Genomic DNA, 18,610 nt, shown 5'->3' with positions numbered 1-18,610 from the left:
AGGGGTGTCAGCCTAGAGGGGAGAGCAGTACTCCATCACCTGCTGCTGAAGGCCAAGTAGGTCGATAAAAGTTCAGGTGTGCCAAGGAAGGATTTTGCATGATGATGCCCAGTCAGCATGAAGAAAGATCATGGCTGATGGTGAAAGGCCCAAAAGTTTGAATGACAGCTTCATCAAGAGGATTGCTCAATAACCTTTCCCCGCACCCCAGCCTCGAGACTCCCCATCTTTTGGAGGGTTTGCCAGACGGTCTTTTTGAAGAAACAGAGTAAGCATGTGAGACTTGTCAGGATTGGACATATTCCAAGTGTTTACCAGCTTGTGATTCTGGTCTGCAGAGTGAAAAAACTTTGACATGCCTACCTGAAGGATGAGGGATGTCATGGCAGAGGGTGGAATCATCAGCAAATAGATGAAGAGGATTTTCCAGGTTTTAGTTTGAAAGGTCAAAGTTTAAGTTTGAAAGAAAGGGAGACAACTTTAAAAGTTAATTCTTGAGGTTAGACAGACGTTGTTTTCTGGCTCTCCTAAGAGTGGACACACACTTGTTTGGATTGCACTGATATTGCCTTGGAGAGGGGGTAGGGCAATGGAAAGCTGAGAACAAACATGGCTAGTGGGAAGTTGGGAGATGACAAGTCAAGCAGGAATCTGGGAGTGGGTGAGATGAGGGGGAATGTGCATGGTGAGGGTGAGGCTGAGAGGGTGAAACTTTGCAAGGGGAACACTGAAAAGGATGGGAAGATGTGAGAGGGTGGATAAGGGGGAAGATGGGAGAGGTAGGTTGAGGTGAGCAAAAAGATGGGAGAGGTTGTGGTTAGTGGGAAGATGTGAGAGGGTGGAGTGAGCAGGAAGATGGGAAAGGTTGAGGTGAGCTGGTCAGGGGTTGGATGAGGTGGGAGATGGGAGGGTGAGGGGTAACACAAGGTGGAGGGATGCTGAAGATGGGAATACAGAAAAGGGTTTGGATTGGGAGGACATTGGCCTGTATGAGATCACGAGGTGGAGGGTACTGACGTTGAGGGGTTTGACCGCGATTATGAACATGAATGGGGAGTTGACGTTCGTGTGCAGGCAACCTCTGCAAAATTGATTTCTCATGATCCCCATTTTAGATATATTCAGTGCCTTCAGAAAGTATTCATGCCCCTCAACTTTTTTCACATTTTCTTTTGCTGCAGCCTTCATTTAAAATGGATTAAATTAAAAAATTTTGTCACTGATGACACAGAATACCCTATAATGCCAAAGTGAAACCAATTTCCTTTCATCATCGTTGAGATGTTTCCACAATGTTGTTTCCACATCACTTCCACATAGTGGTGTTGAGGTGGGGGGGGGGGGCTGAATACTTATTGGCACGACATTTCAGCTTTTCATTTTTAATTAATTTGTAAAAAATTCTAAAAACATGTTTTCACTTTGTCATTATGGGGTATTTTTGTAGATCCGTGACAAAAAATTTTTATTTCATCATTTTTAAATTCAGGCTGAAACACAACAAAATGTGACAAATGTTGAGGGGTGTGAATATTCTCTGAAGGCATTGGGGATGGACATCACGAGAGGGATGAAATGAGTGGTTGTTGAAGGCATGGAGGAAATTAGTGCTGTACGTGCAGGGGAACGTTCGATCAACCGAGCGTTTGTGAGTTCGTGAGGTTTAGGAAGGAAACATTGTTTCGAAGCAGAAGAATAAATCGTGATGAAGAAGAAGAAGAAGAAGAAGGTGAGCGGTGTTCCTTGCAGAGAAATGAGGCAAATTAAGCATTTTAAAATGTTATTAAAAGCTTATAAAGTAAGAAGCAAATTAATTAAATTTGAAGGAATGTTAGTTCATTTTGGAGGTGCTGAGAAAGGAAGAGATAAAGAATGAATGAAGGAGAGAACTAACAGGCAGGAATGAGTTTGTTATTTTTTGAAGTGAGAAGGGGGAAATACGATAAAGTTGAGGAGCATAAAAGGAGAACACTTAGGATAAAGAAAGTGTCATGAGACATGTGGCATCAGAGCAGATACAGAATTGGCATGCCAACTAGTTGAGACCTTGGCGAGTAGGCCTGACACTAACGGACACAAATTGAACAACACACAACAGCGAGACGCAGAAATTTGGATGAAACCACAACCAGCAACACAGGGACGAAAAGATAACCGAAAGACGCGACGGATCTGGTCTGGAAAACTTTACTTTGATGAACTGGAAGGAGGGACTGCACGAGTCAACGTCCAACGCCCTCGGACACGGAACCAGAAGTCCTACTTCATTAATAAATATAATGTTAAGACGGTTAAAGAAAGGTTCACCCCCTCCCCACCGACGTAACGTTTCATTCATTTCAAATTTGCTTTTTCAATCACCATTCATTATTTAATGTTTATGGAATGTTCAAAAATATTATGTGGAATTGGGGTTCCAGACCTGCACTGTGTTGTGGTGTTCAGTACATACATAGACTTTGTAATTCGTGGTAAAACGCAACATGTCTTCAAAATATAACAATTAAAATTCAAAAAAGTTTTTAAAGAAACGTTTCTTAAAACCCATATTCATGTTTTGCTATTCTTTTTTTTTTGTCCTACCCAGGATACTGTAAGCACCATCATCCGGTTTTGCTCCCCACGTATCTTCTTACTTGGCCTCCCGGGTATCAGCCTCCTCCTGTGGGACTTCATCGTTGCTGTCTGCAAAGTGACTTCCTGCAGTGTCGTTCATGTAAGAATCAAACTCCGCAGTGTATGGAACGTTCGTTTCCTTTTCTCCAGCCAATGTCCGAGCTGTATCTCGGATCTGGCTGGCACTTTCAGTAGAAAATTTTGCATCAATAATGGCAATACAAAGTTTGCAGGGTTGACTTTTTTTACCCTTGACCTAATTTTAAGGTCATGACCGAATTATAGACATTTTAACATTTTCACCAAAACTTGAAGGTTTGTCCAAAAGGAATGAAATTGCACTCTCGATCGCCTCGAGCAAGGTGCATTTACTCTTCATTTACATCATTCCTCTCCGAGTTCAAGGTCAAGGTCAAATGGTGGGCTGAAAAGAAATATGTTTTTGTGTCATCGCTCAATTTTGCCAAGGCAGAATCTTGAAGGCCACTTCGCCCTCCAAGATGTTCTTGTATCATAAAAGCATACCGGCACTGATGATGTGCACCTGATACTTGATTTGTGTCCTTGACCTACTTCTTCGGATTGTGACCTAATTAACAAAAAAACACCTTTTTCCTCTGTTTTATCATGATGTTGAGTTTTATGGATAGAATATAGATGGGGACGCATTTTCTTCATTTACACTCCATCGCTAAATGCTGACGGTCAAGGTCATATGGCATCCGATTGAAAAAAATATTGGATCGTGGATCCCGGGAGACTTTCCCTTGGTGATGGCTTTGCAATCACAGATTTCTAATTCCCGTGTGATGTCTTGTTCAGATGTCGACTAGTTCTTGACCAATAGTTTTTCATAGTTTGCCAACCTGAAATGTCCAGCAGTGATGCCGTAACTGCACTCTGTCCAGGTTATTAATCAGATCCACATTCAGCATCAAGAGCTCCTTTTCATCACCCTTGCAGCAGAGATCAAAAAAAAAAATGCTTCAACGGGTGTCGGCAGAGGAGTTGTCAAACAAGACCCTTGAGTTTTGGAGACGTGTACTTTATGATGAGTAAGTTTCAGCAACTCTTTCTAAACGTCCCAATGTCCCACCGGGTTTGGAGAAGACCTTACGAAAAACTTCTACCCCAATGTCTTCAGCCCTTGTATTGGTCAGTGTTGAATGAAGTTTCAATTCTGCGCGGAACATTGACATTATAAGAAAACATCTCACATAACTGTGTGAATCGGGCATATTGAGATTTTAATCTTGTATTCGTCGGAATGTTGGTGTTACTTACCACATCTTGCATGCGACCAGAGAAGAAGAAGAAGAAGAAGAAGAGCAGCAGCATTCACCTTCTTTCTTTGTGGCTCCAAAATTCAGTCATGAATCTGACTGAGCATGTGTGGGACCATATATCATCCATCCATTGGGACCATACTCTGTGCAGAGCATCGGTGTTGCCTAAGCAGTCTCCTTGGCTGTTGGACACAATCCTGGACAGGTCACCACTCCGACACAGTATGCCAGCATGCTGTCACTCATTTTTCCAACCTTGGAAGGATGACAGGCAGAGTCACCCCCACCTGGTATTAATTCAACAGCCGAGTGGGATTTGAACTCAGGGTCCTATGATCCCAAGCCTACCACCCTAACCATTAAGCCAACACCAGGCATATACTGTATATCATCATCTGAGAGAAACCCATCTAAGTCCTGCCATGATAGAATTATTAGAAACTCTTCCACATGATGTGTGCTGCAGCAAAGGTGACTCGACCATTTACTGAAAGAAAAAGGTTTTGCTCATTTCTTGTTGTTTTTTTCTTTCTTTCATTTTCCACACCAAATTAGCATGCAGTTACTAACCACAAGTAGCAAGTAGAGCGGCACTCGGTAGAGCACATACCTCCGCCAGGCTTAACAGTTTATGTTTTGATTCCCACTGATGGGCCAGATCTGAATCCGGACCTGAACCAAAATGGAATCGGCTTGTTCTTGTCACCTACCAACTCATCCACCTGGTTGTGTTGTAATGCGTCCACAACTTTTTGAAATATTCTGCTATACTGTATATTGTTTTTGGCCCCATCTCTCAATGGTGCAGAACGACTTTAGAAATTCAAAAAATTCTCGTCTCCTGATCCGGATCTTCACCAAAATTGAAGCACTTCGTCCTTGTTACACACCCAACCTGTCCACCAAGTTCCGTCTGAATCCGTCCATAACTTTTTGAGATATTGTGTTGCAGACAGACAAACAGAGGTAAAAGCATAACCTTCGTCCACTTTCGGTGTCCGAGGCAAATAAATATACGATCATATGGCAGGACTTTCTGTACGTGTTTGCATGTTTAAGTCACTGCCAGCTCACACGACATTGTTGAATGTAGAAATTGATGCACGTCCTTTAATCTGGCTACTTAATGAAACAAACATGTCTTTTTTTTTTTTTTTTTTTTTTTTTTTTTTTTTTTTTCTCATGACTGTCCCTCATAAGGTTTTGGGCACATCGGAAATATACGTCGGCCATTCCTTCAATAACCGACATTTGTGCTCTTTATGACATTTAATGTTGTTGTCCTTTTTACCCCTTGTTCATATCGCTTTGCTCGAGTTGAGAATAGAGTGAAAAGGGAAGATTATGTTTCATGCGCAAAGAAAATTTCATATTTGCTCTGTGTTGATTGAATTATTCAGGCGCCAAGGACAGAGGCACAGATGCTGTTGGGGTCTATGCTGTGCTTTCCCAACCTCTACAAAGAGATCAACACATTGCAAGCGAGTCCAACTGACATCTGCTTGGTCCCATGCAAGGACCTCAAGGTCCCATCAAATGTCATTTGTTTGGGTTTTCTCATTCTTGTTGTGAAGTATTTTGAAGGGAACCTTTTTTTACGTTAGTTGATTCCATATCATGTTTTAGAATGTTGAGGTTTTAAGCATTGCGAAAAATGCTTACTTTTTTTTTTGTTTTGTTTTTGTTTTTTTTTCTCTCTAGGACCAAATTGTAAAGGCATTGTTGAAGTCTGCAAAAGAAGAACCATCAGTTTCAGCAAGGTTGTTATTATTATTGTTACATATGTGGAGTACAGGTAAAGTGTAAGGCCTAAGTATTGATTGTGTGCTCACATAGGATGCATAATTTTTACCTGTGACAAGGATGTCGCATTTTGGCTAAAATTGTCCTGTCTTATTATGCCATCGGAAGATGGTGGTGTGTGCGCTAGTGATTATCTAGATAAAGGGTGATGCATGATCTGTCCTTCCTGTTGAACCAGCGAGGGCTAGGCAAGGTAAGGTGAATACTCTAGGAGAGGGTCATTAATATGAGGTCGCCCAGCATGCAGCACAAATTTTCCTCCCTTATTCCCCCTCCCTCTGCTGTTGGCATGGGTCCAAAGATTTGACGTTACCTCTGGTGTTATGAATGTCACCACCTGGGGAGGAGCCCCCGGGAGGACCCTCCCACTGCTGCAATGAAGTAGCTTGCTATGCTGTACATGCTGGCAAGGTGGGGTGCCACTATTGGCTAAAGCCGCTGGTCATAGCCTGATTGGGCCGGAGGCAGGAAGATGCCGTCCGAGTGGCCGTGCTGCGTCATGTGAGGGCAAGAAAAGTTGAAAGATTGGGTGGGGGAGGGATAGCAGGTACTATTTAATCACCCAATGAGTGACTTTTTATTTTGCTGAGCACATTCGTCAAAGCCGGACGCTCTCTTTTCACCTTGGATGCTCTGTGGGCCAGAGCTCTTATTTTCTTGTGAGGGATGCTTTGTGTTGCTGCAACATCTTCTCAGTACTGCATCCCTCTGCACTGCTGTTGGCCTGTTCCCTCAAAGACATTTGAGCTTGTTAAACGATCCTTGCCTGATATGGCTGTGAGTACGTGTTCAAGTGTGTAACTGGGCCTCTCGCCTTTTATTGTAATAGCAGCTGGGTACCTAAAGTGCCCAAAGGGTATTAAAGTGTCCAAAAGGTCCTAAATTGTCTGAGGGGGTCTTCAAAGCCCTGCAGGTCTGAAAAGTGTCTGAAGGGCCAAAGAAGGTCTCTAGATCTCTCAGGGGTCTAAAGGATCTGAGTGGGGTAAAGGTCGAAGTGGTCTTAAATGGGTATGAAGGGGGTCTAAAGGAGGGTATAAAGATCTAAGGGGTTTTTAAAGGGTCTACGGAGTGCAAAGAGGTCTAAAGGGTCTTTGAACAATCTAAGGGGGGTTAAAAGGTCTCAGAGGTCTTCAGGGTCTTTGGTGTCTGAAAGTTGCTTTCCAATAGTATATAACGTAATTGATAGACAAAGGCATGATCCAATAAGACGTACTCACAGTCCAAGTCGCGTTCAAACGGTACATACTTAAGACGTAGTCACCTAGGTCCATCGAGATCTCACCCTCCTCCCCCCCCCTTCCTCCCATCCCCATCTTGAGGGTGGATGGAGTTTGCACATTGAGCTTGGTCTAAAGCAGTGGGGGTTTTTTTTTTCCTGGAGTTCATGCACCCCAAGGAGGTGCGATATCTAATTTCTAGGGGTGCGAAGCATAATGACCGGTGATTTTGCTGCCACAAAATTTGATATTGGGTCATTCTTGGTGGAACCTTTTGCAATCTTTCAACCTTGCTTTCGGTGGGAAACGTGGGGGTTTGCGATGGCATGCCTTCGACTTCGCTCTGGTTTTACATTTTCTCTTACCCAGTTGGTGGCGCGAAAAAAGAAAAAGAAAAGCATGCCCAGGAACACATACTTGGAGAGCAAATTCACTTTAATTAAGGGAGTTCTACAACTGAGTGAGCACCGGACTTGCTGCTCTCTGTAAACAAGTTGGTGTGCTCTCTACTCTACCACTTCCTCCCCTTTTTTTCCCTTTTTTCCTCCCTTTTTCCTCCCCTTTTTTTCACTGATCTACCCATCTCCAGGCAGTGCTAACTCACCAAACTCGAACGCGCAACCCATACAACCGTGAAAGGCAAAGGCATCACCGTCTTAAGAACCCCACCTCCTCCAGGTTTAACTATGTGCAATATTTGTCGACGTGGACACGTGCCGCTGTTGCGTCGTCATTGTTGAATTGACGATGTCGACCACGTTATTGTGCACTTTTTAAGCAAAATATTGGCATGCAGACTGAGATGGTTTGAAAGTGTTCATCATTGTTGAGAATGAAATTCTGTGTAGAGAGCATGTCCATTAAAATCCTAGAAGCGAATTTAATACAATAACACACAACACTAACCGACCTCTCTAAACACAAACTAATTGCGTGTCAGGAACGTGAAAATAACGTTCTCCACAGGGCACCTGCCATAGGCTATTGCTGAAAGCTGCAATGTGCAGTCATCACGTGGAACACCAAGGTTTTACCAAGCAATGGATTTTTTTATCAACGAAACGTTGAGTGCGTTCGTCGCCGTGGGGAATTGGTGCAGCTGGTGCTTCACTTTCGTCTTTTTGGCTTCAGTGAATTTTTGTGAAACCATTTCACAGCATTGGCTTTCCACAACTCGCTGTAAAGGATTTCATTGCTACATTCTCCAGTTTGATTTGAAACTTGATGTTGCTGTGTTGCTCTTGTTTACCTCGGTGAACATTATTTAAAAACAGCTTTTAAGACTATTCACAAAACCATTCACTGCTCATGCTCCAGCATGTTTATAAACATCCGATCCTTGACACCCCACTGGAAGTTATTTTTTGCTGCGTGTATCGAACTCTCCACAAGGTGTAGTGCTTGGTTTTTCAAACCCGGGGCGCGACCCCAAGTGGGGGTCGCTGAGCAAATTTCGTGGGGCCGCGGGTGTCCGCTTGCAGCGAAAAAAAAATTGTCTATTTTCGATCGGCGTTCGCTTTTACGGGATGTAATATAAACGGTTCGTTCAAAGTATGGGAACCGGCGCAACATGACGCTTGGAATGAAATCCAGCCGATGTGCGGGCTCGCTGAAGGGCGGTTCATTTTGGCGGGAAATTCGTGGTTTGATCCATGGCCTCTCAGACTCAGACTCTGACTCTGTCATTAACATCTATTCACGTCTCCACGTACGACTCGAGCCCTTATATGTGTTGGCATCACTGGCCACCAGCAAATCTCGAGAACGTTCTTACCAGGATAAATTTCTGGACCTTGGATTTTGGATACTACGTGGTGGATAAAAGTGGGGCACAGAGGCCTCAGTGTGTGATTCGTTTCGAATTGCTTTCTACGGTGTCTATGAAACAAAACAAGTTGCAGAGGCATTTGACTACAAAACATGCGCCTTATCAGGATAAGGAGAGAGCGTTCTTTGAGAGGAAACTTCTTGCATTCAAGAATACGCATCTTGACAGAGAGGGTACATGCCATCAGACCAATTCTCGGGCATTAGAGGCCTCGTATCGAGTGTCGCTCCATTGCAGAAGAACTCGTGCTGCCATGTGCAAAGGACATGGTATCTCTGATGGTTGGGGGGGAAGCGGTGAAGAAACTGGCAGTTATACCCCTCTCTGACAACACCATCCAATGCAGAATTGAAGATATGAGTCTGGGCGAAGATATAACGGCTCAGGTCGTATAGAAGATCAAGGAATCGCCGTGGCACGCCATACAGTTGGACGAGTCCACTGATATCGCATCGTCTGGATCCATTTCATCAAGGCTGATAACTTTGTCGATGAGCCTCTGCTCATCAAACCATTGGATGTCACCACCAAAGGCGAGGACATTTTTGGGAAAGTAGAGCAGTTTTATCGTAACCATGATCTGGGCTTCGGAAAGTTGCTCGGTTCTACAACAGACGGTGCGCCAGCAATGTTAGGAGTGCGTTCTGGATTCAAGGCTAAATTGCTTGAGGTGGCTCCTCAGACCTCCATGGTAGATTGTATGATTCACCGAGAAGCGCTCGCCTCTCGTACTTTGCCAGAAACCTTGCAGAGCGTGCTCTCAGAAGTCGTAAAAATGATGAATCACATCAAATGGAGTGTCCTCAACACGAGGTTATTCAGGCTATTCTGCCAGGAGATGGATGCCTACCATAAGAATTTACTATTCTACACTCAAGTCAGATGGTTATCTCGAGGAAACCTTCTGTGCGTTTACGAGCTCAAAGATGAACTGAAGGAGTTCCTACGCACACAAGGGAAAACGGCATGGGTAGCGTTGCTTGAGTCGGACTCTTGGCTGTCAGAACTGTGCTATCTCGTTGACATCTTTGAACGTCTCAATGTCCTCAACTCCTCCCTCCAAGGCAATGACGCCAACCTCATGATTTTTCACGACAAAATGAGCGGATTTCTGGCGACTGAAAGTACTGGCAGACAAGCAGCTGTTAAGCGCTTCAGCCTTTTCCCCCGTCTGGTGGAGCATCTAACGACCTGCCAGTACGATGATACTGAGCTCGACAGTCTTTCTGGGGAGAGATAGCATGTCACTTCCGGTCGTTCATTGAACAGTTCGAGCACTATTTCCCTGAGCTGGATGTGCAGTCCTTTTCTGTGGTTCGGGACCCTTTCACGGCTTCACCGGACTCGATTGCTGATGAAGATGATACAGCACAGGAAGAGCTTGTACAGCTCCAGCAGGATTCAGGAGCGCAGCCTCTTGTGCGGACGAATTCGTTGTCGACATTCTGGTGCAAAATGCTGCCGTCGTACCCGACCCTGTCACGGCGCGCCATTAAGGTTCTCATGCCATATCCTTCATCATACTTTTGTGAGCAGTCGTTCTCCACCATGGTGGTGATTAAAACAAAGTACAGAAATCGCCGAGAAATGGAGCATGATATGATCCTGGCATTGTCATCTACTTCTCCACGAATAGAGGAGTTGGTTTCTGAAAAACAGGCTCATCCTTCTCATTGATATATCTAAATGTCATTCGGACTAAACTTCTGAAACATTCAACTGTACTATTTGGATACTGTCGGCTATTCTCCGTTTACTCGTCTATGAAAACATGCCGATGGTGAATAAAGTAAACAGTAAATGTTCTTGTGTCATATGAAATCTTATCTTATAGATTATGAATTGGGTTTTGAATCTTTTGGGTCGCCTGATGTAGAGAGGTTCTGAAATTGGGTCGCCACTAAAAAAAGTTTGAAAACCACTGGGGACTGTGGTAAAATAAAACAGTTCTGTAATTCTTTCACCACATATTTCATTTTTGTTTAAGCTTTTTTCAAACTTTTGAGATGTTACAACCGAGATTCAAATTTGAGACCTTTCACTGGGTTTCTTTCTTTCTGTGCCGCCTTTGCAGCTGTGCTCTTGCTGCTTCTGCCTGAATTCACTGCATTTTTCTTCGTTACGCAGGTGTATAGCCCTATGTAATTTGGGCATCTGGATCTGCGAAGAGCTGGCTCACCAAACTCATCATGTCAATATTAAAGACGCACTGAATGTTATCGGAGTTTCTTTGAAGGTAAGCAAGCAATTAATTGATGTTGCCTTTGTAATTCTGAATGCTTCTTTATGGCCATTTAAACAAAAAAAAACAGGGAAATGTAATGCACAACTTTATACCCTTTCTATAATTGAAGGTGTTTGGAGCTGGCAGGATGGCCTCGTGGTATGCATGCTTACTTCTGAGCCATGTAGCCTGGGTTTGAATCTTGGCCCAGCTACAAACTCTCATCCTGGTGTCTCACAGGCAGGGCAGGCATCAATGTGTTTGTCGTCCCTCGGATAGACGTCCGGGCGTTCTTTCTGTCGACATTATTTGGTGGATGTTAAATATCCCATGCTGTCCTTTGTGAAGAGTAGGCAAGCGATTGCCGACACCCTGAACAAATTCCAAATTCCTGCATTAACCTACAGGGCGGCACTGCACCAGCAGCACAACCAAGCCCCCAGTCAATGATGCTACTCGCAGCCGTGTGCTGCATATGATAGAAATAGAATAATAATACAAGCTGTTCATGCCTTGGCTGTTTGTTGCATACAGAGAAGATTCAACATTCTGTACTTGTGCTTGAGTTCTTGCCTCGATTTTTGTGGACGTTTGTCATGGAATTCGTACCTTTTACGTGGATCATGTATGGATATCATCTTGCAATTCTGCTGCAACAACGCTGGTTATCTGCAACCTTGTGTTATTGTTTTATTCGTTGATACCTTATCCTTTGGTATGTTATTGTTTAATGATTAAATAAAAATTGTCCATGCTGCATGAAAGCAGAAAGCCCACCTGTTTTTCATGTTATCTGTAATATTTTTTGAGCTGAATGGTGCCTTCTAACTTTAAGGATTTATTATTTTAGAGGTATAAATTTGTTTTCACAATGATTTAACTCATTTTTTTAATTTTATTATTGTGCTGGTTTGACCAAACCTTGTTTATTTTGCCGTTTTATTTTTTTTGCTTGTTTGTTTTTCAGTGTAATGTGCTTTTGCAAAGGGGGCTTAATTTGACAACATTTGTACAAACTTTGGAAAACCCTCATTACTAAAAGATTGTGTTTTTCACGTACGAGTACACCAACTCCCGATGGGAACGGCAGGAAGGGTCATGTTATCCTCTCTGGATAATGCCTCAACAACGTCGGGTTTCCTCCCTTTTCAGTGTTAAACAGTTCAGTGTTAAACAGCATTAGCGACTGTTTAAAAAGCCTATCATACGTGTTTGTGGTTTATAATATTTTTTTACTTCTGGTAGGGGTGCCGCACGCCACGAATAGCTATTTCTACACGTTAACACGGTGTATGTCGAATTATTCCTGTTAATATTGTTTTTTTAATCACATTAATATTATGCTAAATTATCATTAGTGTTGTCATTACTTTTGGTATGAGAAGCAGAGTTGGAAAAACGCCACGATAAGCTATCTCAACACAGATATACACCTCAACACGCATTTTCCCAAGGCAGAAAACCCCCATGGGGAGGGGGGCAAAGGAAGTCGCTGCAACTTCCATCATGTGACCCTTAGTCCTCCCGTCAAGTTTGGTTAAGATTGGATAAGTAACGACTGAATGTATTGTGATCAAAAAGACAGACAGACGGACACCAAATTGCATATTTTAGTATGACAGCTATGGGCAGCAGCTCCTTATTGTTGCTCATCACTAATAATGTATATCAGGAGTCCACTTTTATCTGAAAAAGAAGTGTAAACATCATCCATGATTTATATATCATCTTGGATAATACAGCCAACAATTAACAATTTGAATAGATATTTTCTGGAGACCATTTGAAGTTTGAGCTATCACCTTTACTGTATTGCAAACTGAATAGACAATTCGCGTGTGTTACTTTACTGAGGGACAGAAGATTATTCGACCTTGTGAAGGACAGTGTCAGTCTGTCGAAAGATAGTTGGAAAGAAAGGCTTTATCAAGTTCTGGGAGTTGAAAATGATATGCTAACCGCCGTGGGAAGCAGAGTTAAGCTGGCATTTTGGGTTGTAGCCCTTCATCTGAGTAATGAAGGTGGAGTGACGGTTCATGTTTATTGTTCGGTGGGGTGAAAGATCAAAGGAGTTGAGTCGGGGATCTGGGGTAAAAGGATCACGGTGCTGGATTAATTATACATGAGAGGTAAAGGTTCTTTGGGAGGTGAGTTGTTTCATAAAGAGATGATGAGGGATTTCGGATCTTTGGTTTTTATTGAGCTTCACTGGGAGCTTCCTACAATTCATAATCACAAAGTTTAACACAATCGAAGTTAAGGTGCAAAAAGTGATGCTGATGGATTTTGGAAATTGGGATGAAGCCATGATGGAAAATGTCAATGGATAGACTTCTTTCCTTTCTTTGTCGATATGTGGGGTGTTTTGATCACTGCTCTGGACAATAGAGTTTCCGTATTTTGTGGATTCAGAAAGGTGGCTGCATGCTTCATCGCACAGGTGCTTGCTTTTTCATTGTCTATTAAAACCTGATTGTCAATAGTGCAACAGTCATTCTGGCTGTGCCAAGTTAGCATAAGTGTATGAACAATGTATGTATGTTATTATATTCAGCCCATTTTTTTTTTTTTTTTGTATACCTTGGTCGAGGCTCGTATGAGAGCTAACACACAACTCGCAGCAAGGAGGCATGAGACAAGAGGGGCGGGAGTGGAAGGGACAAAACAGTGGGGAACAGACACATTAGGTGAACTGTGGAAGGGAGAGGGGTGGGGATGGGATGGGGAACATGGCGAAGAGAAGATGGACATTTCAGGGACTTTCAGGAAGGAAAGCAGGAGAAATGAAGGAAGTGGGCTTGGGTGGATTATCAGGGGTAGAAAAGATCGAGGATTTGGATGGGGGAAGATAAGAGGTGGTGGTGAACAGCTGTTTTGAAATCCTGGAGGGAAGAATGGGAAAGAATAGAGTGAGGAAGTTTATTCCAAAGGCGGGAAAAAAGAGGAATGAAAGAGTGAAGATGAGCAGTGATTCGTGAATTTGGTAGTTTTACCAGAAGGGGGCTGTTGGCAGACCTTGAACGCCCTGTGGAAATGTGGTGGGGACAAATCGCAGAGAGAGCAGGGGGGGCAAGGCTGGAGAGGAGTCGGTAGAAGACAGAAAGACCACCAACCAATCTGCGGTGATTGAGTGAGAGGCCCAAAGACTCAGCTTCATTGCGGGAGATGCCGATGATCTTAAATGCCCTGGTTTCGACAGCGTGAAGCCGAGAAAGGTGGGAGGCAGGAGCACCAGCCCAGAGGGGAGAGCAGTACTCCATCAGGATACGGACAAAAGCTTTGTAAGTGGTCAGGACCTCAAGAGGGCCCAGGAAGGACTTAGCACGACGGAGGATTCCCAGTCGGCGACTGGCTTTTGAGGCGAGGTTGGAAATGTGACTTTCCCAGGAAAGGTCATGGCAGATAGTGAGACCTAGAAGCTTGAAAGAAAAGACTTCTTCCAGAGGATTGTTGAGAAAGTGGATGGGGGGGGGGGTTTGTAAACGGTCCTTTCGAAGAGACATAGTGAGAGTGTGAGATTTAAGTGAGAGAGTGTGCCCATTACAATAAACTGCACTTGGAGGCATCACCTTCATAATCGCACCCTTGTACTCATGCTCGTTTCTCCTTGAGGATCGTTTTTATGCACTTTTAATATTCCACAATGTTTCCATTTGAAAAATAGTATCTGCAAGGGACACAGACACCATGGAAATGGGGAAAATCCAGTGCTGGAACATGAAATTTCCATCCTTCCATAACTTATGTCTTCTGCTTCATTCAATCTTTTGATGTTTTACTTATTTCCAATTCAACTGTGAATGCTTTTCAATTTGTTTGTACTCAGTAATACTGTATACTGCAGTATTAGTATAGTATCGCATCGCATTCCATCCATCTATTGGGACCGTACTCTGTGCAGAGTGTTGGTGCTGCCTAAGCAGTCTCCTTGTCCATTGGACACAGTCCTGGATGGGTCACCACTCCGCCACAGTATACCAGCAGGCTGGCACTCATTTTGCCGACCTCAGAAGGATGACAGGCAGAGTCAACCCCACCTGGTATTAATTCAACAGCCGAGTGGGAGTTGAACTCAGGATCTTAGGATCTCAAGCTCACTGCTCTAACCATTAAGCCAACACCAGGCATATAGTATGGCATTGCAACATGATTTATCATGATAATGGTGATGTAATTCCTCTCCTGGGAAAGCCACATTTCCAAGCTGGTCTCCAAAGCTCGTCGCCGACTGGGCATCCTCCACCATGCAGAGTCTTTCCTTGGCACACCTGAGCTCCTGACCATATACAAAGCTTTTGTCTGCAGCCTGATGGAGTACTGTTCTCCCCTCTGGCTAGTGCTCCTGCTTCACACCTTTCTCGGCTTCACACGGTGGAAACCAAGGCATTTAGGATCATTGGTATCTATCTCCCGCGATGAGGCGGAGTCTTTGGACCTCTCACTCTCCCACCGCAGGCAGGTTGGTGGTCTTTCTGTCTTCTACCATCTCCTCTCCGGTATCGCCTCCCCCCCTCACCCCCCCCTCTCTCTCTGCGATATGTCCCCACCATATTTCTGCATGGTGCTCAAGGTCCACCAACAACCCCCTTCTGGTAAAACTACCAAAATCACGAATCGCTGCTCACCTTCACTCTTTCATTCCTCATCTGTTTCCCGCCTCTGGAACAAATTCCCACACTCTTCAATCCCACTCTTCCTTCCAGGTCTTCAAAACAGCTGTTCACCACCACCTCTTATCTTCCCCCATCCAAAACCATGATCTTTTCTGCCCCCGTTAATCCACCCCAAACCCACCTCCTTCAAATTCTCTGCTTTCCTTCCTGAAGGTCCCTGTTATGTCCATCTTGTTTACCCAGTTGTACCCTGCCCCATCCCTCTCCCTTCTACAGATCGAATGTCTCTGTTTCCCATTGTTTTGTGCTTCCCTCTCCCACCCCTCATATCTCCTGCTCCCTTTGTTATACATTCTGTGTGTTAGCTCTTATAACAAGCCTCGATTTTTGTATCCCAAAAACAAGATTCCAATTTAAAAATCACAAGTAGATGCCACCACCTTCCTGAAAACACTTATGGCCACACAATAAAATAACAAAACATTACTGTTTGAAAACAGTGCTCAAATCTTCCTGTTGTTGACCCAGACAGGAAAGAAATATAATTCAGCTTCCATATTGGTAATATCCCAATTACTCACGTCCATCAGCATGATTTGTTTTTTGCAGGTAAACAAATAGTTCTAAGGCGGTCCCTTTAGGTGGGTGTCTGGAATGTCCTCATTCTAAGAGAGGATGATCACCTGTCTTTTCTGTCATCTGAGCTCCAGCATTTGAGCTTCAGTATTGCAGCACTTTCGGAGGTTCGGAGACCGGATAGTGGTGAGATCATGGTGGCTAGTTGCACCTACTACTGGTCCGGACATTCTGATAGTTACAATGCCCAGGGAGTTGGTGTAGTTGTGTCCAACAAGCTGGCTCCTATGATAATTAAGGTAACAACGATAAACTAGCATATTATGAGACTGAGGATTCGTCACTCCTTGGGTGTCATTTCCCTGATCTCGGGATATGCTCTGACTGAGGTGAGTGATCTCACTGTGAAGGAGGTATCCTCTGCCGCAACTCGAGTCTGTGGTTGATCGGTGCCACAGACAAGATACTGTTCGAGTCTTGAAGGATTTCAATGCATCGACTGCAACTGGTAGGGCTGGTTTTGAGACATGTATTGGTCTCCATGGGTCTGGAACTGTGAACCAGAATAACACTAAGTTCCTTGACTTTGCAAGAAGTTATGTACTTAGGGTGGCTAGTTCATGGTTTCAGCACCCACAGCCACATCGCTGGACCTGGTATTCCAACGCTGGTGGTATGGCAAAGGAGATTGACGATGTTCTCGTTGATGGTTGCTGGAGGTTTCTCCAGAACTGCAAGGTCCACCAGAGTGCCCATTTCCTCAATACTGACCACAGGTTTGCCGTGGCAACTCTGAAGCTGTGGCTCAAATCCAGGAGAATGGTACCATCCAAGCTTAGGCCAGATCTGTTGGCAAGCTTGAGGATGAAAGGGTAGCTGAGGAGTTTGCGAACAGGTTGAGTGTGGGTCTCGAGGATCTGGGTGTTTGAGAAGATCTTGAAGAGTTGTGGAGTGGTTTCAGGACTGATGTTTCCAGTAGGTGTCTTGGAACCCACAGTCAGGTGAAGTAAAACTTTGTCTCCCAAGGGACACTGGATACCATTGTCCAGTCGCAGGACTGGGCTTGATGGCAGAACTGAGCTGCTCAGGGATCTGAGGCGTAAACTGTACGTGTGCTGAGGATGGACAAGGAGGCCTTTATGTGAGGAATCTGTGAAAGGGTAGAGCATCACCTGTGGTCAAGTGATTCTCATCCTGCTTACAGAGGAATCTGTGCATTGCGTTCCTGCAAGCGTGCCCCTCGAAGAACTGCAGTGAGAACGGTGGGTAGTGAGCTCTAGACAGAGTCGTCTGAAGTGAAGGCCGGCTGGGCAGATTACTTTGAGCAGTTTTACCAGGCTGACCCATCATCAGCTATTGAATTGGATGTCAGGGTTGTTACTATCCCTATTGCTTACCCTCCAATCAATTTTGAACGGACTTCATTTGTGGAAACACAGGAGGCTGTGGTGAACTGGTTGAACGGGGCAAAGCTCCTGGGATTTGTGCCATCCATGCTGAACTTCTCAAGACTGGTGGAAATGTTGCACTTGTGTTGTTGCATGCAAGCACAGGCATCATTCCAACTGACTTGTCGAGGGACATTGTTGTCCCTCTCTAGAAAGGGAAGGGTAATCGCCAGGACTGCACCAACTTCTGAGGGGTGATGCTGCTCTCAGTGCCAGGCAAGGTCTTTGCTTGGATAATTCTTGATTGGGTTCGCCACCATCTTTTGAGCACGAGCGCCCAAAGCAGTCTGGCTTTGCATCAAAGAGGTCAACGATTGACTGTGTCCTTGCTCTTTGGGTCCTCACCAAATGAAGGTGAGAGTTTCAGCAGGGACTGCTTGTAGCTTATGTTGATCTCTGCAAAGCATTCAATTCAATGAATCGGGATGCCCTCTGGAGGTGCCACTAGAGCTGACCAATCCGATTTATGAACTATACTCTGAAACTTGTGAGGTGTGGTGGTTGCATATTTGACTTATTTCCAGTTGTTACCTGAGTTTGTTTGGGGTGTGGCCTGGCCACCATACTTTTCAGCACTTGTATTTGTCTGGATTCTGGGGAGGATATCAGAGATCTCACTGCAGTGCATCGTTTGTGAGCGTCAAGATCTCTGACCATGATGTCACAGATGATGCAAGCATTTTTACAGAGACTCTGGACATCTTTATGAGGAGGAGGAGGAGATTGGGACCGTACTCTGTGCAGAGCGTTGGTGCTGCTTTAGCAGTCTTCTTGGCTATTGGGCACAATCCTGGACGGGTCGCCACTCCGAAACAGTATACCAGCATGTTGGCACTCATTTTGCTGACCTCGGAAGGATGACAGGCTGAGTTAACCCCACCTGTTATTCATTTAACAGCTGAGCAGGATTTGAACTCAGGACACTAGAATCCAAAGCGCACCACCCTAACCGTTAAGCCAACACCAGGCACATCCTTATGGGTGCCCTCTAAAGAGTCA

At 44.4% G+C, this 18,610-nt stretch overlaps 1 protein-coding gene across 6 annotated transcripts in view; it reads left to right on the top strand.

Annotated features, from left to right (window-relative positions):
* RALGAPA1 (Ral GTPase activating protein catalytic subunit alpha 1) overlaps positions 1-18,610 on the top strand; it is a 207,957-nt gene that overhangs the window by 145,186 nt on the left and 44,161 nt on the right. For all 6 annotated transcript variants that reach the window (XR_015061424.1, XM_085893990.1, XM_085893992.1 and 3 more), the window contains 4 exons: positions 2,588-2,716; positions 5,303-5,428; positions 5,604-5,662; positions 10,878-10,986. Coding sequence is in view for 5 of the 6 variants with exons in the window: in XM_085893990.1 (XP_085750116.1) it covers positions 2,588-2,716; positions 5,303-5,428; positions 5,604-5,662; positions 10,878-10,986 (423 nt within the window). In the remaining variant the exon portion in view is untranslated. The remainder of the gene's footprint in view (positions 1-2,587; positions 2,717-5,302; positions 5,429-5,603; positions 5,663-10,877; positions 10,987-18,610) is intronic.

This window comes from Eptatretus burgeri, chromosome 9 (assembly GCF_056783735.1).
Source record: "Eptatretus burgeri isolate ZD-2024b chromosome 9, Ebu_testis_v1, whole genome shotgun sequence".
Lineage (NCBI taxonomy): Eukaryota > Metazoa > Chordata > Myxini > Myxiniformes > Myxinidae > Eptatretus > Eptatretus burgeri.
This window is presented reverse-complemented; position numbering and strand designations above follow the sequence as displayed.